The 23,521-nt window shown below is 40.7% G+C and overlaps 1 protein-coding gene across 1 annotated transcript; it reads right to left on the bottom strand.

Annotated features, from left to right (window-relative positions):
* Window positions 1–3,546: 3,546 nt before the first annotated feature.
* LOC139474742 (organic cation transporter protein-like) lies at window positions 3,547–19,625 on the bottom strand. Its single transcript, XM_071257858.1, has 10 exons — window positions 19,477–19,625; window positions 16,572–16,785; window positions 13,644–13,747; window positions 12,974–13,131; window positions 11,292–11,460; window positions 10,032–10,280; window positions 6,006–6,235; window positions 5,408–5,589; window positions 4,516–4,667; window positions 3,547–3,592 (listed from the first exon to the last, which is right to left on the bottom strand). The coding sequence occupies exons 1-10, from the start codon at window positions 19,623–19,625 to the stop codon at window positions 3,547–3,549; spliced, it is 1,653 nt and encodes a 550-aa protein (XP_071113959.1).
* Window positions 19,626–23,521: the final 3,896 nt, after the last annotated feature.

Here is a 23,521-nt window from a genome sequence, read left to right as displayed (position 1 = left end):
GCGAACCGGGATTCGAATCGACGATCAACGTTTCTGGCGCGCCCAAAGGGACGCAACTCTGCACTGCGAATTGCGGCGCCTGGGTAAATCCGTGTCCCCTCATGCTTCAAAATGCACCAACATGTTTCCTAAGATGTTTCCCGTGTTGTTAAACACATTTGTAACTTATGATAAGGCATTGTTAAGTAAATTAGACTTTGTGAGTTATTGCCAGACTTTATGAGTTATTGCCAGACTTTGTGAGTTATCGCCAGACTTTGTGAGTTATTGCCAGACTTTGTGAGTTATTGCCAGACTTTGTGAGTTATTGCCAGACTTTGTGAGTTATTGCCAGACTTTGTGAGTTATCGCCAGACTTTGTGAGTTATTGCCAGACTTTGTGAGTTATTGGCAGACTTTGTGAGTTATTGGCAGACTTTGTGAGTTATTGGCAGACTTTGTGAGTTATTGGCAGACTTTGTGAGTTATTGCCAGACTTTGTGAGTTATTGCCAGACTTTGTGAGTTATTGCCAGACTTTGTGAGTTATCGCCAGACTTTGTGAGTTATTACCAGACTTTGTGAGTTATCGCCAGACTTTGTGAGTTATTGCCAGACTTTGTGAGTTATTGCCAGACTCTGTGAGTTATTGCCAGACTTTGTGAGTTATTGCCAGACTTTGTGAGTTATTGCCAGACTTTGTGAGTTATTGGCAGACTTTGTGAGTTATTGCCAGACTTTGTGAGTTATTGGCAGACTTTGTGAGTTATTGCCAGACTTTGTGAGTTATTGCCAGACTTTGTGAGTTATTGGCAGACTTTGTGAGTTATTGCCAGACTTTGTGAGTTATTGGCAGACTTTGTGAGTTATTGCCAGACTTTGTGAGTTATTGCCAGACTTTGTGAGTTATTGCCAGACTTTGTGAGTTATCGCCAGACTTTGTGAGTTATCGCCAGACTTTGTGGGTGAAACTTTAACAATCAATGTGGCATTGAAATATTTTACTCAATGAGAATCACTTTAGATGTATCAGTGATTATGTTTTAAATATAGTGTTTTCATGTGCTCGGCAGAACTGATGGCAAAGTATGCATTATTGCATAATAGGGATTACAAGTCAACTTTATATGCATCTGGACCGCCTCCCAGGTCTTGTGGTAGAGTGTCTACCCGGGGAGCGGAAGGTCGGGGCTCGATTCCCGGCCGCATCATACCAAAAGACCTTTAAAGATGGTACTTGTTAATTACCTGCCTGGCGTTCGGCATTTAGGGGCTTTAACAAGGACTGGTCGGCCCGGAGTCGGGATATTGTGTCTGAGTGGGTATTCATGTTTGACTGCAGCATGGTATCTCAGTGGGCAAGCACTATAAAATCGGCCTTAGTCCTGCATAGTACACACACACACACACACACACACACACACACACACACACACACACACACACACACACACACACACACACACACACACACACACACACACACACACACACACACACACACACACACAGGCCGCTTTAAAGAATGTATTTCAGTGATATCATGTCTTGGCAATGTAGGAAGAATGCAAGATGCAGGCCCTAGACATTTACCACTGTGATGTAACACAGGAGTGCTCGCAAACAAAGAATCCAAATTATGGTGAATCAACTCAACGACTGTTGGATTCTGGCACTTATAAGGGACACAACTCTGAACAGCGAATTGCGGCGCCTTAGGAGACTAGGCCACCCGTGCCAATCTATAGGTAGGTCGCTGTGACTTACAAAACTTTCTAGTTTTAGTGAGAGGGTGTGTGCTTGGCTGGGTGAGTGAACAGAATTCCAGTTATACGGCGTGTCAGCTTGATGTTAGAGAAAAGCTCGAAGTGATGCATGTCTCTGGCGTTTACCATTTTGGTTCTCTGGTTCAGCCGTGCCTCCTTCTAGTCTTAGGTTGATTCGTTGGTGTATGATTCTCTTCATTTGCCCTTTGTTTTAACTGCTACTTTCCATGAGATAAAGTATGGGTGCCCCACAAGTTCCCGTTGAGAATACCTGTGTCACACAATGTCATGATTTCGCAATTGTCAGCCAGGATAACTGTTTTTGTGTAGCATACTCCTCATGTTAAAGTGCAAACTATAGACCAGGATGGCCCTGACCAATTTTGTCTCTGTCCAGTAGCCTTGTGGGGAATTCCGCCTCTCCGGGGAGGTGACCTAAAATATAAGTAGCATTGTTTGTTTGTTGTTTGACTATAGTCCAACTATATGATGGCGGCCCACAAACAATCGAGTCTTGACCAGACCAACCAGTGACCGATAATAGCATTATGACATCTGCCGTCAGGGTATGAAGCCATGCAATCAATCAAGTGACCGAGTCTGACCACAAGATTCATTGATCGCTGCTAACGATAAGATTGATTGATTGATTGATTGATTGATTGATTGATTGATTGATTGATTGATTGATTGCGCCAGTTCGTTGTACAGAAGTGCACGCCAGAAACCCATGATCATGGGTTTGAATCCCGGTTCGCTACGATGATGCTTCGTGGTTTGTTAGCACCTTACCCATCTTCGTGGGTTTCACCAAAGTAATAAACGTTTGAGACCTGCATCAATTAGGGTTTTATTTCCTTTCACATTAAGCTGACATGCACTGATATGAGTGAAATACTGATCCAAGCGGCGCAAAACCCAACTCACTCACTTACTCACTCACTCCTTCAGCGAAGTATATATATATATATAGGATATATGTGTAGGAAGGATATACCCTCGGTGTGTCCAATAACACTGACGTCATTATCAGATGTAGTTATTTCATTTTCATATTACATAAATTGTCACTGTAAACGTTTGCAAAATTATCGTAATTATATTGATTCTGTGTGTGTGTGTTAATCTCCACGTCTTGTTGTCAAAGCTCACCGTCTCCGTAATTTTGCTTTAAAAGTTGGTCCTTTATGCAAGGCACTAATTATAATTATCAAAATCTACATCTTATCTTGGGGTCAAATAGAAGGTAGCTGACACAAAACAGTTAACAATTTGTTGCTCCAATAAAGCAAAGTTTCACTTTTACTGCATGAGAGGTTTCATTCAACGGATGGATTCATTTGAATTGTTTGAATATTAAAAAGAAAATGCAATCGCTCAATTTTAATGCATTTGTTTGGATTAAACTGTAATTCATTTATTCAGTTTTAAAAATTCCAGTCAAAGCTGAGGTAAAGCGGTCATATTACTTGTCACATGAATAAAACACTTGGAATGCCGACTACAATCGGCAGGAACACCATTTGGAACGGTGCATCAAGAAGAAGAATGTCATGCCTCATTGTAAAGGGGTTTGATCCTCAAAGCAATATATATTTACCCATATTACTCGTTTACGTCAGGGGCCTGTGGTTTGAATGAGGAATAACAGGTATGGGTGTATCGTAGAATAGATTTTTGTCCGTTGCTCAACGATGGTCCAGACCCTCTAAGCGTTTCGAGTAAAAACATGTACTGTTTCGTATTTGGATAGGTCTTTAATGGTCGTCACAGACACATATTTCAATTATTACAGCCTAAAATCAGTACTTCGTTGATATGACGTCTTTTTCTTTCACTTCGACGATGCTGAAAAGGAAAGATGAAGATGTAGGCATTTACATACAACTTAAGTCTTTGACAAATGTCTTCAAATACAATTTTATTGCTCACCTAGAAGAAACGTCAGAGAAAGCAGTTAGCTATTAGTTATTAGCTAGTTCGATGGAAAACTTTTCAGATGGTATATTTTTTTTCTTCAACCTGGTTGATCTCTGATCGTGATAGCGATGGTACTTCAGGTTTTATCTTATAATTGGTTGTCCAGACGAAAAGCCCTCGCGTGAAACTTCTACCTCGTACCGTGTAATTAAGCTTCGAGACATGAATATGTTCTGAAGATTTTACAGGATATAGGCCTGTTAGTCTGATTTACATAAACCACAAGAACAGGGTATTTGAATCACATCATCTCACTTCACGGTTGGGACTATTCATCAGTGTTTATCCTGTCGTAACAACTAATCAGAGCACCATTGTCAACAATGACAGATGACAAGAAAACAAGTTTAAAGCATAAGTACAGTCTAACATGTATTGATTCACTGTCTGTATTTCCATCTGATATGGTATGTTCTTTCTTGTTTTTTACCTTTTCACTAATTACCCAGCACGAGAGCATTCTTGGATCTGACTTTCAACTTCTGTCACATATTGCTTCCTAAAAACATTTCGTATGAAATTCGCGGAGCTATTTGGACCTCACCTTTGACTTCCTGTAGACATTTGCCACATCAATATCAGTTCGGATACATTCAACGCCAACGGTTAATTTACTTTCGACAAGATACGTTTGTAAAGTGAAACAAAAATCAGGGACAGGGAAGAAAGCCTGAAATCTATTCTGGTTCCAAACACGCGATTTTTCTCAAAACACTAATGGACATATATATGAGTAAGGTTTATATAAGTACCACTTATCAATCTATCAATACATATCAATATAAATATACCGTCCAAAGTTTTCTCCGTCTTCAATGGTTTCCGGCAAGCATCTGTTAAGAGTTTCTGGCAAAAACAGGGACAGAAGTCCTGCCGCAACAGATGCCGAACCAAATATAATGAGCGGCAACACATGGCCAATGTCCCCGTGAACTACCTTCCCCTGCAAGAAGAAATATCGTCCAATTCAGAGTATTAACCAGGTATGTGATCGTGTCATTGTGATTGAGTGAGTGAGTTTGGGTTGACGCCGCTTTGAACAGTATTGCAGTTATATCATGGTGTGTCAGCTTGATAAAAGTGACAATATCCTTTCCGTAATCGCTTCTCAAAACAGAGTACATTGTACCATTTCGACTATATCATAAGCATGTGTTTATAAATTACTATCAAATACAGTAAAATACGTTTACAACGAACACGCTTATAACGAACTGACGGATATTACGAACTTAATTTTTGATCCCGGCCATTTGCTGTATAAATGTTGTATAGATGCTTATAACGAACTACGGTTATAACATGAACTATAATTAGTGGTCCATTTGAGTGCGTTGTAACCGTAGTTTACTCTAGTGCAAAGGTGAACGTATCCTGTGTGAAAACACATGCAAAGTCAAGTCAATTGTTCACCTAAAAAGACTCGGGAACATATGGTACAAATCAAAATAGGGAATTGCATTGGATTTCATTTTTGTCACCGATGCGTCAAATTTGGAAATGTCCTACACACGTCTACCAAACACTGCTTGAAAGCTTTATTGAGGCCTTGAAAAAGCAGTTTGTCACCATGAATCCCTATGCATAGACCTAAATAAATAACAGATATGGGTGACTTAGACGATTCCCTGTTTTGTAAATAACATCAGTCCAAAAGTATCTTTACACACCATCACGACTTACCAAATCTGCTATATAAGGAGCGATCATGCCCCCGACACGTGCCCAGGAACCACTGGCCCCGATGGCTGAATTGCGCACCACTGTTGGGAAGAGTTCCGCCGAGAAGACATAGATGATGGCAAAACCTCCAGCAGCTCCTAACTTGCCGACCATGGCAAGTAGAACCGTCGCCCACTGATGGTCTGCACATTGATTTGATATGGGTCATTATATTATCTCAATCATCATTTACAAATTACTTCATTCCTTCCTTTTAGCTTATCCCCATTTAAGAATGCTTTTGGCACTATTCAAATAGTGGAACACCGAAAATGGGCTTCTCATATGGTATCCAATTGAGAAATACAACCCGAGACGCTTTAAACAACAATGATACCCTATTCCGAAATACGTTGAAGTATATGCTATAATTTAAACGTATTAATTAAACCTATATTTTACCCCAACCCTATTTAATAACTTTCCTAAATTGGAATCAAGATTTGTTAAAAGTTTTTTGAAAAAGTCCGAGTGGTGTTGTTGGAGGGATTACTAATCTAAAGGTGTCCATTATTCCTGGTGTATTAGGGTCCGTATTCTCTTCTCCCTTTCCACTAACCTTTATCTAGATAGAGGACCGTGAACGTTGTGAGGAGACAGGACACGCCCCCTAGGATCATGCTGCCACAATGGAGAGCCTTCCTCCCCACCCTGCCCAGCAGCAGGATGCAGATCGTGTAGGCAGGGAACTCAACCAGCCCAGAAAAAAGGAAGTTGACATACAAGCTTCCTGCACCCAGGTTATCTGTGTTCAGGGACAGTCCGTAGTAGACCATGCTCACTACCATCCTGAAATCGTAATTTAAAATTCTAGCTTCGCTTGTAGTACATGTGATATCTGTAGATATTATAACTGGTATCAACATCTATCACAAAGCCAAATCCGCGAAGCAAAGTCAAAAATACAAAAAAATCACAAATATGCATGTACAGGTGTTTGGTGATCATTTGTGATATATGTTCATAAGAACAGGATTTGGTATGTTTCTACTGCTGCCAATTCCATTAAAATACTGCGTAGTGATCTACTTCGAACTGTCTGTGGTTTTGCCAACAGCGAAGGAACTATTTCGTAATTGTACTTTGTGAATTTATAGCAGCAGCTCTGGTCAAATGCATGAACAAGATAGGAACAGGTCCTGTCCTTTAACATACAAATGATTCGTCACCACTCTTTGAGCACCTTCGGACCGGCCGGCGCCAGCCAATCAGAATGTCAGGATTGGTGCACTTTGATCTGTACTTTGTCAGTATAATATAGGCACGTAAGGTATATTATTTACAGAAATATTATTTGCATAAATCGAGGTTATTACTTGAATGACCATTTAGGGTGAAATAGATTCATATGCACACGTGCATTTGTTTACATTCTGGAGAGGAGTCTCTTGACTGCAACTATTTGCAATTTTACACTAAATTTCATTTTATTATCTGTTTTCGATTTTTATCAAACGTATAAACACTCTTCAAAAAAAGAATCGTACAGGTAGATTTTTTGTAAATTTATTGTACCTAATAAAGTCCATATATTGAAATTAATATCATAGATACAAATATGAAATTTTGGAGCTCGATAGTCACATGTTGTCGTTGTACAAAGGCATTGAAAACTGTTCATTGTCATGTCACATAAGGCCACAAGACTGCGCTGAACTCGGTATCTTGTGTGACTGCCCCGGGCAGCAATCACGGCTCTGCATTTCCTCGGCACTGACTGAATAAGTGTACGAATTCTGTCCTGCGGAATTCTGCGCCATTCTGTTTGTAACGCGTTGGCCAGTTGTGGAAGTGTCTGCGGCGTGTTCTGACGTTGACGTACACGTCGATCGAGTTCATCCCAGAGGTGTTCGATTGTGTTGAGATCTGGAGATCTCGACGGCCAGGACAAGGGGTTGATGTTAGCATTATGAAGGTAGTCTACCGTGACACGAGCTGTGTGCGGTGGAGCGTTCGTTGTCCTGTTAACAGCTCCCTCTGGCGGTCAATGATTGTAGAAGGTGAGGTTGAAGAATTTGATTCATGTTGCGATTTGCTGCTAAATTTCCCTGAACCACAACCAAGTCAGATCTCGTGGTGTGGGATATGGCCCCCAACACCATGACACTACCGCCACCGAATTGGTCGAATCCCCAGTTTCTCAAATTCCAAGTCTGTAAGGTATGGTGCCAACGCAAGCACCGCTGTCGATGGACCTGTTGCAAAACAGGGACGATATATAACTGGTCTTCTGGGTCGGATTCCAGCCTCGCGAAGAGGGTTCCTGACAGTCTGGTCCGTTACCTCCTCAAACCAGGGATGCTTCCTGCAGTCTCCGTTGCTGTGGCATTGCGATGACGTAGGTGGAACAGTCGAATGTAACGATCCTGTGCAGGGGGGAGGGGGGGGGGGGCAACTCTTGGTCGGCCGGTTCTCGGATGGTCTGCAGTGGGACTGAACTGTGTGTATCGGACCCAAAGGCGGCAAATGGTGCTGTAGTGGACGTTGAAGTGGCGTGCAGAAGACTGCGATTCCCCTCTTTGGACACGTCATATGTCGATGTTCCGAGTCTCGGCATTTTCGAACTTGAAAAATGTTGAAAAATGAATGACAAATTCTTTGCATATGCTTGCTTTTTTATAGCCACTACCACGAGTTACGAATGCCATAACTTGCACGTGCATTTTCCTTTACTGTTTTCCTCCATTACATTTTAGAACAAGTGTGAAAACAATGCCGTTTAAGACATTGCAAATCGACAATGGCTGCGTTTTGACCATAAACATTTTCCAATAACATATATTCAATTCATATACCGGATTTTTTGTGTAGTCAGGTTCAATGAACTTCATACTACTTGTGCGTTTCCTTTTGTGAAGAGTGTAAGTAACTGTACAAGCCACCAGTTTCACAACCACATATCTATGTGCCGTTTAAACTCACCAAGACAACTATTGTTTCAGTAAACGCGATGAGCAATATTTCATTTTAAGTTTAGATTACGATAAAATATATGATGAACTAAAATTTAAGAATTTGTTACTATAGAATATTAAATTTTGTATTATTTTTTTAAGCATTGATATTTTGATACAATTCACTGTTATTTTCAACTACCTTTATAACAACCAGTACAATAGCATTGATTCTTAACTGATGCCATTTTTGGATATATATGAAAAAACTATCAAATAATAATATAAAAAAACGCGTACGGGATATTGATATACATATGTGAATGACATTAGCACATTAAGGATATGGGAAGCATGAATATGATCATGAATGTATTTGGCACAATGTTTTAAATTAATAATGTAATTGTTGGATCCATGAAAACGCAGCGACGACCAAACATCCACACACAACAGAAAGTTACACCACATGAGAACTCCTGAACCGACGCACGTCTGTTCTGCACGTTAAACATGAAGGCCTAAAAAGTGTGGCATCGCTGTTGTCAACTATTCAAATGGATGCCACGACTAACTGAAGTACAACGGAACAACGGGGATTTGGAAGCAGGGGAATCACGGTCGGCTGCATCCAGAGTACTTGTCTTAGTACACCATCTCTTACTTTGGTATCGGTACCAAAAGCATGAAACGTCAACGACCGCTTCATACGGTAATGTTATGATGTCAGTCACGAACTATGTACGATTTGAACAGCAGTGTCAAGCAGGGGAAAGAAAAACATCACAACTGAATATAGGAAATTTATGAAGGAAATAATTTTAAAGCCAGACATGCCTTTGTACGCCTTTTTATATAAAATCAAATAAAACACACACACACAAAATAGACTAGTTGATGAATAATTATTTACACATAAAAGGATATTGTTAGTTTGGTTAGTGAGTTTTATTCCTTTCGTCTGCTGCTGTAATGTTACTATTACTATTGAAATCAAACAGAATACGTTATCGCATATTTTAGAAGCTGTCCTCTTGTTCCTCCACCAAAATGGAATCCTTCAAGGGGGAACGAGTCTCCATTCGGTTTGTCATGGGATGGCAAGAGATGGTCACATATTATCCTTTTGCGCCTCATCTTCCGGGGGCAAGGGCGTTAACTGACTATGAAATTGCAGTTTCCACCCTTGCCGAACAAGGCTGGAATTTCCAGACTCCACCGTACCACCGCGAGTGGCAATTACGAGTTATGTCCCTTCTATGCCCCTTCAACCGACCAATAAGATTCTATCTCTCATATCATTTGCAACTGCTTCAAACGAAATGGCGGCTCCCAGTCAAGACGATCCGAACAATAATCAAGCTCTATATCGTAATAAAACGGGTCTTACCTCGCGAAGTGCATCAAGTCACTTGAGCACAATGATTAGAAACATGAAAAGATATGCAAAATATCTGTCGACGCCCTGTTAGGGGTAGACTTGCTTTGCAAATCCTTCAGTCGACCGAAATCTGTATGTTGAAATCAATGTTGTTTACGAAATGGATGTCGTATTCGTTACGTGATAATTGGAATAGTTCGTCAAGGGCGGAAGCTCTACCTTTATAGTAATTTAAGGCCTTTGACTTTGCCTTTGAAACATGTTTACACCTCGAGATTATGACTTCCTTACAGCTGACTGCAACACTCACCAATTTAGGAATATTATTAAACTGCGGACGAGAAGAGCTTGCGATTTGAACATATCAGCAATACTAGCTTTTGTGGTATCTGCTTGTGTGATCTCCTTCTGCTTGTCTGGTTTATGTTGGGTGGAATCGCGTTGAAACAAGTGATCAGGCAGCGTGACCTTATTCATCTTGGCAGCCGTTGTTATGATTCGTTCAGCATGCTTGTATCGCCCTTCGCTGATGAGCCAACGAGGGGACTCGGGGATGCAACTGTAAATGATCAATACCATTTCCAAAATGAGTTGGCAAGTGTTCCAAAAATGTCAGTAATAATCAACACAAACGTAATCAACAAAACGAATTATAGCTCTGTGTACGAAGATTACAAAGAGCGCCATGCGACTCTTTCTCAATAGTTCCAGGCCAAAGGAAAGCTTTCAAAAGATGTTATGGTAAACATGAAGTACATTTCCTAATTTGACGTATCCGTGACAAATCCGACGAAATTCCCTTTTTTGACAAGTGCCATATGTTCCCATGTGAACATTTGACTTGCCTTTGCATGTGTTTGCTTCGAGAACACCTGGTATCATCACTATTTGATAGAAATTCATAAATGCTTATGACATAGTGGTAATCGTAAAGTGCATTTAACAGCGTTTTTTTATGATTATGGATAGGTTTATGTCCATTTTATGTATGCATGTCACTTAAACTTTGAGACAAATGGCGTTACTGTGAACTGATGCTTGCCAATGTAACCAACATTGGAACTTAGCTGTACATTTTGAGTAAACTTTCTAAACCTAGATAAATGCTTGTGCGGATAAATGACCAGGCAAATTGGGGAATTGAATAAAAATACTATGTACGTGACGCTCTAACTAGCTGCATAGCATAATCAAGCAAAATAATGTCGCACTATTCACAAAACTTTACTCATGGTTTTGGTTGACTGATCCTGATTTTCCACAGGGAAGAATACGTCATGATTGAAAAAACCCCTGGTAGACATACCAATAAAACTGTCAAGACTGTCTAATTTGAGTACATATGTACCTATGTCACGGAAACGAACTGACTTGAATTGATTGGAACTGATTGAACAACCACGAGATACGTCAACGTTGGCTCTTCCTCATGGTGTTTAAGAGACGAAATACTGCCAAAGGTTTAGGACGCCAACGGATGACACCATCCCACAATGTCCCTCACATCATCTTTTCAAGAGCCATTTGCTCTATGCACATCATGATCAAATACGCCCTAATGAAAACATACCACCAGTACAGCAGGAAGAGAGCCGAAGGTACAGACACTGTTATCTCCAGGTACCGCCAGTCCCTGATAAGGTAAGCGAGTCCGGACAATATCACCAAACCCATGGCAAAGAAATACTCAATGGAGATTCCGATAAGGGCTCTCTTACTTCGGCCCACTATCTCTATACCTGAAAAGCAAATATATTTGAGACGCGCAATGTGTTGGGACATATCTGTGTACAATATTTTCGATTCATACAAATGCATGTAGGTTAGACAAGTAATGGGAGAAAAGAAGTCAAACGTTTAAAACAAGTGACATCATGTATGTACATTTGTATACGGTGGTGTTATGTTGTTAGTTCTTGACAAGCGGATTGGCAACAATACTAAGTGAATTTGCGAGAGAGTGTGTTTTTTTTAGCAACAGATGTATCGCTGCGGTCTGTATATATGAAAGTCTCATCTCGAGATGTGCGTGGTTTAAAGTCAACGATCCAGTTCCTCGAGGCAAACCATCAACCTGATCATTCATTGTCATAACAATATTCTAAATTCACCTTTACAAGACGCGGCCCCGAGGACATGTTCAAAGGGCACAGGCTGCAGGACAGATCATACATAATTTGAGTTATGTGTTAATTTTTTTTATGTCCCATTGTCACTTTTTTTGTAAAAAATATGGAGCAAAATGCTGGCGATTACGCATCATCGGTCTCAGGATGCAATATAACCATCGATCTTTTTCAATTTAGCTATTCTCCTTTGACCGCAAGGTGCGCGGGCCAAGCTGGTTCAATCCTTAACTAATAATGCGTATGGAATGCGCCACACGAGCTAAAAGTATAGGTGTTACTGTAACGCTTTTGTACTTGTCCTGAAATATGTGTTTCGTGATGCAGTGCTAAATCAGGCATGACAACGACGACTCAATATTCTATCAGCTGATCGTTCTTTCCAGCTAGATCACTTTGTTAACGGTGTGCAATCGGTATATAAGACGATTAACTTGCTGTTCGATGTCTACCTTTCCTTACGTGAAATGGATACTGATTGTCAGTGTATACGTACCCATATGCATTACGGGACAATCATTGAATTTTGGTATTTGTAATATGGTCGGACAATCGATTTTTGTATTTGTTATACGGTTGGTGTAAAAAAGGTTTTAGGAATAGTTAGCAGCAGTTATGATAATGATTTACATTTCACTGACTGAATCCAATTACCTTTGACGAAGCTCATTTTGAATTCCATTAATAAAAAATCAATAATGTTATTTATCTTCTTTTCCATTGAATAGACTTCTACATTGCACTATATTATATTATCTCTAAGCTTGATAATTGTCATACTCTTTTGATCGGTCATTGTCAGTATAATCTACATTGATTGCTTTGGTGTTGAATTTTCATTTGTGTCAAAGTATTATATGAAATTGATAATGTGTTAAATCAAACGGGGAAAACCTTAATACAGTTGTTTTGAGGTTCACATAAATTAATGATGTTGTATGTATGTCAGGGAACACACTAGTTGCATATATGTATGTATATATACATGATTATGTTTATTGTACTATAATGTAATTATCTCAGTCTGAAACGTTCGTTTTCTGGACGAGTATATAAATCGAAAATGTAGTGAAGCCGAAAATCAGCCGATGGGTGAAACAGACAGGTAATAAACGAAAATACTTACTCATAACAAATATAATAGGAAACACTCCTCCCATTGAAAATCCATTCACAAAACGTATAACACAGTACACAATGAAGTTGTTAGGTGTCCACGCCAGGCCAAGTCCTCCAGCAAGGCTCAGGATTACAGAAAAATACAGCGCCTTTTTTCTTCCTATTCTGAAACAGGTTACAGATCGATGCACGACTCCATTGAACTGCATGTGGGCAAGGACTACATTTGTGGAATTTGTGGGGAGTTACATTTTCGACGTGTAAAACACAATACTCCGTGGTATTAAGATTTCTATACCGTGGTTTATATCGAGGTTTTCATGAGAGGAAATAAGTATTTCTTGGAAGTTTTTTTTGGCATTTTCGTAGAAGAAAAACTTGTTCAACGTAACGATATTTTAAAATGTCAAAATTTCTTTACAGATTTATAAGAGTGAAATTTACTAAACAACTAATTGAGTAGATGTAAAATTCAAATCGTGAGGACTCTTCATCAAAAGAATTGTCCTAACAATTAATTAATGATGTACATGTTCCATCAAATATAATATAATAGTATTGAGTCTATATTTTGTACCAAAAGTATATTTAAAGGACAGACTTGTTCTGCTGTGTCTACAACTACATTATACACATTCTTCATGGAAACGGAGTCAATTCTCGTTTCCTTGGCTTACTTGTCGGATATAATGCCGAGTATAAATACGCCGAACAGATAGCCTGCAGTGAAGATCATCTGGGCATGTGATGTGTCCAGGGCCGCTTCACACACCATATCCATCTACACAAAAAATAGTTCGCTCCTGTGCATTGAGTATACAGCTTGGTTTCCCAATAAATCTTTTCCATTAGCCTACTCGTTATTTGCGTTTACTGAAAAGACAGCCATTAAGACTTGGAAAGTTTAACAGGTGTGAGGTGAAATGGGATTTAACGTCGCCTTCAAAATGATTGCACTAATATAGGGACGTGTGGCTTTTATAGTGCTAGTCCACTGAGATGCAATGCCTAAGTTTAACATGAATACCCCACTCAGACACAGTATACTGACTCCGAGCCGACCAGTCCATTTTTAGCCCCTTAACACCGAGCGCCAGGCAGGGTAACTACAAGTACCATCTGCTCTCTGGGCGGACGCTCTTGACCACGGAGGCGGTCTAAAGTTTTATAGCAATCGATACGTTTTGCGTTTATTTAGGTATGAACGTAGACAGCGTTTTGCACACTGCGTGGCTAACAGAAGTAAAAAAAGTAACCTCACAAATTGCATATTTGATCATTAACACGCAAACTATGAAGATATACACAGTCAGTGACATCGTTCGGTGCAATCCTTCCGAATCAGTCGAACCGGTGAAGCCAATCATGCATGGTAACTAACCGCTTGGGACGGGAAACATGTAGAACTGTCTCGTGTTTACAGTTACTGTATTGAATAACAAGTGTATAAATTTAGACATTTGTTTCAGTACAATTAATTTCCGTGAACACAAAAGTTGTTTATATTTACAAACATTTGGCCATAATTCTCGAAGGGTCTTCAGAAACCCATGCTTGACGTAAAAGAAGTGAAGGGGTTTACGCCATTATAAACAGTATTCCAGTTATTTATTACCCCGTGAAGATCCAGGTTAGAATAGGTCTTCCGCAACCCATGCTTTCCGTAAGAGGCGACTATGGTTGACTGGATTGTCTGGGAGGTCCAGACTCGATTATTTACATACCGCCGTAATATAGCTGGAATACTGCTTAGTGCGGCGTTAAACAACAAACAAAACCATAAACAATAAAATGTCATGATAACAACATCTTCAGAAGATCGTGTTCATACCTAGAGTTGATTCTCACACGCCCGGAAAATTGGTATATTCCGGTAGGTTAGAATGTGCTATCTCTGCAATTCACCAGCTGGCGGAGGCGAATTTCCTTCTCTGGTTAAATGCAATGCTCTCCAGGGTGATTTGTTTGTGTGTTTGTTTGTGTGTTCAACGCCTCACTCCGAAATATGTTAGCTATATGACCGCGGTCTGTAAATTATCGAGTCTGGACCAGACAATCTGTACGCCCTAATGCTACACAGTGGAATGCTCTGCCTTGAGACTGTTAATCTCCAGGTACTGATCGTCGAATATGCGTGAATATTACAACGCGGATCGGTCGATCACTAGTTTCTTATTTGTTAAATATATATTATACCGATCGGGATGACACAAGTGCAATAAATGGAACACAAGCCCCGCCCACTCTATTATAAGCCAGTCAGGGACCAGTGGTCCTCAAATGGGCGTGGTGGATTCTTAGCTAGGTTAATAGAAGTACAAACGCAGGAACTCCTTGTGGTTAGCCGAACAAATGCTATGGAATCAGTTTATTTATATTGCAATACCGAATCCCGTTATAATGTACAAGGGACAAAATTATATGGTAGGATGCTGAACAAACCAATTCTATTAATTGACACGCTATCAACCGTGACATCAGTATATTCATTTATAATAAGGTATCCGTCTTGAACTAAACGTATTAATCAACTAAACGCAATGGTAACTTCTCCTATTGCCTACAGTGCACTTTGCCTACAGTGTTACCAAAACAACATCATGGTTCAAGGCACACCACGTGTACACCAGCTAATATCTGAACAACTCAGGATTACAACTATTGCAAGGCTCCATCTCTATTCGCCGTACACGCACCTAATTGTATTTTGGTACCTTGTGGGGAGAAATTAGGCGATCTGGGAGGCCACCACTTGTGAATGTACGCTTGTCATGTATATTGAAATTTAACACGCTTGATTCAAGTGGACATTTTTACGCACTGCTTATATTTGCATCTATAAACGTAGGTTTGTTTTTAATGATTGCATAATATAGATAAATATGTATTTACACACTTGTATAATTACATAAGTGAAAATGTAGCCTAGAGGATAATTCATGGTTCGATTCACCAATGAGTGAAGCCGTAAATATGGCTGAAATAGTGCGTGAGTTGGGTTTAACGCCTCTTTGAACAGTATCCCAGTCATATCACGGCGTGTCAGCTTCATGTGGGAGGAAAGCCAAGTTATGCAGGTCTCAAAAGTTTACCACTTTGGTGAAACCCACGAGCATCTCCTATGGTGCTGGTCACATATAGAGACATAATCGGGGTGAACCTGGATTCAAATCCATGACCATGGGTTTCTGGCGTGTCCAAGAGACGAAACTCTGCAATTGCGGCGCCGATCATGATCAGATGACTGGACTAGCCGTGCCCCTATGGCTGATATATTGCTAAGATTGGCGTGACACCTAACTCACTCACTCTACATGAAATTGTGAACCAGACAGAACCTTGCGTAGGTGTATGGAAATACGTCTTCATTTGTTTTCATTAATATCATGTACGCACTGTCTTAAGTGAACATTAAAAAAAATGAATAATTAAATCAACTGCATTAGCACTGCTGAGGATGCAGATGAATTGTTATGCTTTTGCTCTTAGGAAGGATGCTGATTTTATTAAATGTATTAACCACTTAAAGGTAATGTACTTCATTCAATAAATACTCAAGTCATATGGACAGGTGTTCTTCGGAGATAACCCTGTTGTCCTCATACCTCCGTTACTGCCGAGTTCTGTATGATGTCAGTAGAGTACACCCACTTGTCACATGCGACCGTCGTCATGTTGTCAGAGACCAAGTATATATGACACTTGTCATACACCTGGTCATCATCTGAGTCATCAAGCGGTATAGTGAGGTTGATGAGACGGGCATGATAATCCGACTGAATTTCATAGGTATCGTTGTCATACCCCGGAATAGCGCACCTGGAAAATAAAGCGTGAATACGATGACAAATACTATGAAACAGGGAACATTCAACGAGATTTGCACTGTTCATTCTGTTCTTGAGTTTAATGTTGGCATGCGGACTGTAAACATTCTCCGTTGTCAGCTTGTCGTAACGAGGGCGAATCTAAGACCTCAACTCTTCGCCGTTAATTGCTTCAATGGCAGGGCCACTCGAGAGAACCTCGTGTGCCGAATCATGGAAAATAATTTATGTAACAAGGAGTGCATAATGTATCGCGTGCATCACGGAACAAGGAAAGAATCATGGAACAAAGGAGGGAATCTTGGAACAAGGAAGGAATCTTGGAACAAAGGAGGGAATCTTGGAACAAGGAGGGAATCAGGGAACAAAGGAGGGAATCTTGGAACAAAGGAGGGAATCAGGGAACAAGGAAGGAATCTTGGAACAAAGGAGGGAATCTTGGAACAAGGAGGGAATCAGGGAACAAGGAGGGAATCTTGGAACAAGGAGGGAATCTTGGAACAAGGATGGAATCTTGGAACAAGGAGTGAATCATGGAACAAGGATGGAATCTTGGAACACGGAGGGAATCATGGACCAAGGAGGGAATCATGGACCAAGGAGGGAATTACTGAACAACAAGGGAATCATGAAACAATGAGGGAATCATGGAACACGGAGGGAATCATGGAACAATAAGGGAGTCGTGGACCAAGGAAGGAGGGAATCAAGGAACAAGGAAGGAGGGAATCATGGAACAAGGAGGGAATCTTGGAACAAGGAGTGAATTTTGGAAAAATGAGGAAATCTTGGACCAAGGATGGAATCACTGAACAACAAGGGAATCATGAAACAATGAGGGAATCATGGAACACGGAGGGAATCATGGAACAATAAGGGAGTCGTGGACCAAGGAAGGAGGGAATCAAGGAACAAAGGGTGGAATCATGGAACAAGGAAGGAATCTTGGAACAAGGAAAGAATCTTGGAACCAGGGAGATAATTTTGGAACAAGGGAAAGAACCTTGGAACAAGGAGGGAATCTTGGAACAAGGGAGATAACCTTGGAACAAAGGAGGGAATTATTGAACAATGAGGGAATCAGGGAACAAGGAGGGAATCTTGGAACAAGGAGATATTCGTGGAACAGGGAGGGAATCTTGGAACAAGGGAGGAAGTCATGGAACAAGGAGGGAATCGTGGAACTATGAGAGAATCATTGAACATTGAGGGAATCTTGGAACAAGGAGGAATCATCGAACAAGAAGGGAATTTTTTTAACAAGGAGGGAATCATGGAACAAGGAGAAAATCAGGCAAAAAGGAAGGAATATTGGAACAAGTAAGGAATCTTGGAACAAGGAGGGAATCTTGGAACAAGGGAGAGAATCTTGGAACAAGGAGGGAATCTTGGAACAAGGGAGAGAATCTTGGAACAAGGAGGGAATCTTGGAACAAGGAACGGATCATGGAACAAGGAGGGAATCGGGAAACAAGGAGGGAATCAGGGAACAAAGGAGAGAATCTTGGAACAAGGAGGGAATCTTGGAACAAGGAACGGATCATGGAACAAGGAGGGAATCGGGAAACAAGGAGGAAATCGGGAAACAAGGAACGGATCATGGAACAAGGAGGGAATCGGGAAACAAGGAACGGATCATGGAACAAGGAGGGAATCTTGGTACAAGGAGGGAATCGGGAAACAAGGAACGGATCATGGAACAAGGAGGGAATCGGGAAACAAGGAGGGAATCGGGAAACAAGGAGGGAATCGGGAAACAAGGAGGGAATTGGGAAACAAGGAACGGATCATGGAACAAGGAGGGAATCTTGGTACAAGGAGGGAATCGGGAAACAAGGAACGGATCATGGAACAAGGAGGGAATCGGGAAACAAGGAGGGAATCGGGAAACAAGGAGGGAATCGGGAAACAAGGAGGGAATCGGGAAACAAGGAGGGAATCGGGAAACAAGGAGGGAATCGGGAAACAAGGAGGGAATCGGGAAACAAGGAGGGTATCTTGGAACAAAGGAGGGAATCAGGGAACAAAGAGGGAATCAGGGAACAAAGGAGGGAATCATGGAACAAGGAGGGAATCTTGGAACAAGGGAGGAATTAATGGAACATGGAGAGAATCTTGGAGCCAGGAGGAATCTTCGAACAAGGAGGGAATCTTCGAACAAGGAGGGAATCTTCGAACACGGAGGGAATCTTGGGACAAGGGGGGAATCGTGGTCCAAGGAGGGACTAGGGCAACAAGGAGGGAATCATGCAAGGGGAAGGAAATAGAACCAGGGGGGAATCGCGGAAGAGGGAGGAATCATTGCACAAGGGGAAATCATGGAACAAGGGGGGAATCGTGAACAAATGTGGGATCTAGATCAAGGGGGGAATCTTTTAACAAGGAGGGAATCATGTAACTAGGAGGGAATCATTCAACAAGGGGAATCATGTAACAAGGGGGAATCGTGAACAACTGTGGGATCTAGAACAAGGAGGGAATCTTTTATCAAGGAGGGAATCATGCACTAAGGAGGTAATCATTGAACAACGAGGGAAACATGTACTCGAAGAAAGGAACATCATTTTAAAATAGTCTGGTATACATGTAATTGTTACTTAATAGATTAGTAATTTCGCTAAGGAAACAAATTTCCACAATTTCCATTGATGCATTCTAGGTTTGTATTCTAAGATGTGCCTACCTGTGTGCGGGTGTTTTTTGGATAAAAACGGATAAAACCATCCGAATTCCACACGAAATTGCGCTGAGACATAGCAGAAAATACACCAACTTCTGATATCGTCCAAATTCCCCCAGGTGCGACAAAATTTCATCAAAGTGTCCCACCATGTTTAATGTCGCGATTCCACTGACTACATGTGGTACTTAAATACACATTCAGGTAAAGGTCACGTGATCCTTGACATCGTCTAACCTTTGCTTATACTTTCGTCCTTGCGTCAGTTGACATAACATCTTTGCTCAACAAATGATGAAGATTTCATTTATCTCGGCAACTAACATTTTTGTTATACCTTTAACGTGGAATGGACCACAAAAACAATTTATCTGCATCACAAGCGATACAAAGAAGCGAAGGAAATTTCCATTCTTAGAAAAACGTGTGAACATCACATTAATCTGCACGTGCACTGAAGAATGTGTTAAGATAAGCTTGCCTAGGTCGTGCTCATGTCGTGTGTACCAGGTACACATGCTATGTGACTATAGAGGGTCAGCGATCACAGTGTGACCTATATAACTGCTACTGATTTAAGAGACATGCTTCCATTGACAAACGACAACATAAGGCCAAGATTAGCGTCTTTATCTAAAAGATATATGAAAACCGCTTAATTGTGGACCAATATTTTTCTTTGGTGTGGCCTTCTCCATGTTCTGTGGCAATGCCTGATCTTGAACAGATTGTATCACTTGTTCCAGTTCATATCACCATAAGTACAAATATATATTTTTGTGCGAGTGTAAGAGAGAATTAATTCGCCAGCTATTTTACGGAGGCATGTCAAAAAATCAAATCTGTCCAGACACAACCGTGACAAAAGCAACAGTTATGAACGTATATACGTAATGAGTGCGTCAATTTTCGTTATGTGAATGCCGAAGAAATGTGTTATGAATGCGTTGTGGGTGCGTTATGAGTGCGGTATGTTTGGGATCTTAACGCGAACGGGTATATAACATGTCGGGGAAAGATTGTACACACATACCATGCGTGCACGGGATAGTGCTAAAAGCTTATCTATTATCAACCAACTGGTTTGTTAAGAACTGGTTCCGAGTTCATTTGGGTCAGAAATATTCCATAAACAGCACAATGTTTTCAGATATATTTCCACACTTTACATGATAATGGATATTTTTGTAAACTGCCGGGCAAAAGGAACTATACACTTGAAAATAGGGTCTTATAAGAAAACCTAAGGCAAAGTGGACAGAGTTGTCTCCCTGGTGTAGGCGGATTAGGCCACGCTACCCTAAATCTGCCTGCATATTGCATTGGCGATAAACAGCGCCCTACCCTATTTATTTATACATACATACATACATACATACATACATACATAGACACACACACACACACACGGAGAGTGAAAAAACATGTAAATAATGAATATGTTTAGCATGTTTTAGTCAATGACAACATTTTTCCATTTTCTGTAGAATGATCCACATATAATGAGATTATGTCTCATTAAGACATTACATATAAAATTAATATTCTCACAAGATGTCTGACAAATGGGATATGAAAGGGATTAATCATTCTTACCACTTGGGCATTACTAACAAGCATTGAATATTTGGAGAAGTCAACCGTGGCATTTGTGATTTTAAGGTATCTGACAAAGGAGGGTCACCTTGTGTGATATCATTTCCAAATAAATAAATGTTGATTGATTGATTCTCTGGGTGATTGATTTATCCTGAGTGGAGTGTTCTGACTTCAACTTTCCAATAGTCAACTTTCCCTCCATGTCGAGCAATATTCCACAAGCTCCAGCCTTTGATGTTTACATTTCACAACTTTTAAGATACAATCGAGCATGCTCTTTCACCATTTCGCCATTCGAAGCCTCATTGAAGCTTTCAAAGCGTTTTGTGGTATACATGGAGGACATTTAAATTTCCAAATTTGACGCATCAATGACAAAAACGATGTCCGATGAAATTCCCTATATTGACTTGTACCATATGTTCTCGTGTTGTTGTTTTTTCATGTGAACAATTATCTTGCCCCTGCATGTGTTTGTGACGGGCTCCACCGGCGAGGCAGGATACGCTCACCCTTTTGCGAACACCTGGTATCATCACTATTTTATAGTAATTCACATACACATGCTCATGATACAGTCAGAATCCTACAGTCGACCCCGCTTTAAGGAGAGAATTCTTATGAGCATGGATAGTATTTTGTTGCTTTTGATTATTTGATCCTGAGAGAGGTGGTATTTGATCCTAGGATAAGTTCACTCTGAAATGTGTCAGTCCTAGATTCAGGTCACCCTAGCTAGAGTGATTCTATCCTAGGACAGAATCACTCCAGAGTTCAATTTAAGGGGAATGATTTAATCCTGCCCCACCGGCACTTCCGGCGTGTATATTCGAAGCCATACATGATTGTTTGTTTGTTTGTTTGTTGTTTAACGCCGCACTCAGCAATATTCCAGCTACATGACGACGGTCTATAAATAATCGAGTAAGGGCCAGCCAATTCAGTGATTGACACCATGAGCATCGTTCCATGCCATTGGGATCCACAACCTGCATCAACCAAGTCAGCGAGCCTGACCACCCGATCCCGTTAGTCGCCTTTTACGACAAGCATAGTCGCCTTTTACGGCAACCATGGGTTGCTGAAGACCTATTCTACCCTGGATACATGACAGATGATGAACACGTGACACATGTTTATGGATAACAACCGCTTAATTCTTTGACGATTCAGGGTCCCTTCCTTAGATGACCAGAATTGAGTTAATATACTCATCGCCAAAAGAAATGCCAACCATAGAAACATATAGAGAACTTCAAGTATGTACGTTAAGAAGATATGTTTCTAATGTGTACCACTTAAAGTAGCACTAACAACCTGTCAAGTGTTGCCACAGAGTGTCCTTATTCTTATCACAATACTTTGCACGTGATTTCCAAACTTTACACGCTAATCCTGCAGGAGAGAAATGGTGCATCTCGAGTCATGTATCTATGACGTCACATGAGCATCGTTTCACACAACATACCAGTATGTTCGTTTGTGGATCGAACCAATCTAATATCTCTTAAATATGAGTCTTCATATATTAACCAACATGTATGTATTCGCGTTTCTTTTGGCGGTGAGTATATATACATGTACATGCTGATATGTTTACTGCCGTGGTCCCGTCTGTGCAATCAAAATGGTTCGGTTTCCTTGATCCATCAGCTGAATTTATATCATGTCCGTACCATTTTGGAAGAGGGAAATCAGACTGTTCGCCAAAGACATTCATGTTAACTGTACCACCCTTTACTGAAGACGTGAAAATCAACAAACTCAAATCTGCCTTCATGTCAATGACAGCTTCGAACGATCGAAGGGCAAGGTCGCCACCGGAATAAGAAAAGACAACCGCGATCCACTCACAGCGTTTTACGCTAGAGATAGGGAATGTTATTGTTCACATTTGGGATGTTTGGGGCCACAAAATCAGAAGTCAGGCACACTTCCACGGAGTTTTCGAATGATTTGTATCGGAACTGTGAACTTTAAGTGATCTGGTCGTGCTGTCGTGTACGTTCATTCATGAACAACACCTCCCGAAACAGCGCCACAAAATACGCTTCAAAGGGGACACCGATGGCACAACCGGATCATCCCAAGTAAGTCTTGATATCTGTCCAGATAGTTTAAACACGCTTATCCTTTTACGTTAAATCAATTTGAAAGTTGCGAAAGTGGACGGGTGCGTCACGCTCAAGGGCGCGCTCGATCGGCAGTCGTACATTGTACATTGTACATAGATCTAGCTCGATTATATGTCTGTAGAAGCTCTATGCATAACTTATATAGAATGCAAACCGAATTTGATGCGTGTGACTATCTTGTTTGGGTTAATACAGTGTTTGTAAATATCTCTCATTCTCAGTTCTGCCTTGTAATCGCAAAATGAATGACGTCTCGCGATTTTTTTATGAATGAAAAAAGTAGTCCCGGTGTGACAGAGGTCACGGTTATCCAA

Source organism: Haliotis cracherodii, unplaced genomic scaffold (genome assembly GCF_022045235.1).
Source record: "Haliotis cracherodii isolate W230 unplaced genomic scaffold, xgHalCrac1.p SCAF_3, whole genome shotgun sequence".
Lineage (NCBI taxonomy): Eukaryota > Metazoa > Mollusca > Gastropoda > Lepetellida > Haliotidae > Haliotis > Haliotis cracherodii.
Note: the sequence above shows the minus strand (reverse complement) of the source record. Positions and strands in the feature narration are given on the sequence as shown.

Bases quoted from the DNA above. Each gene is read 5' to 3' on its own strand.
- LOC139474742 (XM_071257858.1), bottom strand. From the start codon at position 19,625: ATGGTGGGACACTTTGATGAAATTTTGTCGCACCTGGGGGAATTTGGA. The intron at 13,748-16,571 runs GTATGAGGACAA...TTTTTTGTGTAG, and splicing joins AGAACTCGGCAGTAACGGAG to ATGGATATGGTGTGTGAAGC. The intron at 3,593-4,515 runs GTATATTTATAT...TTTCCTTTTCAG, and splicing joins GACGGAGAAAACTTTGGACG to CATCGTCGAAGTGAAAGAAA.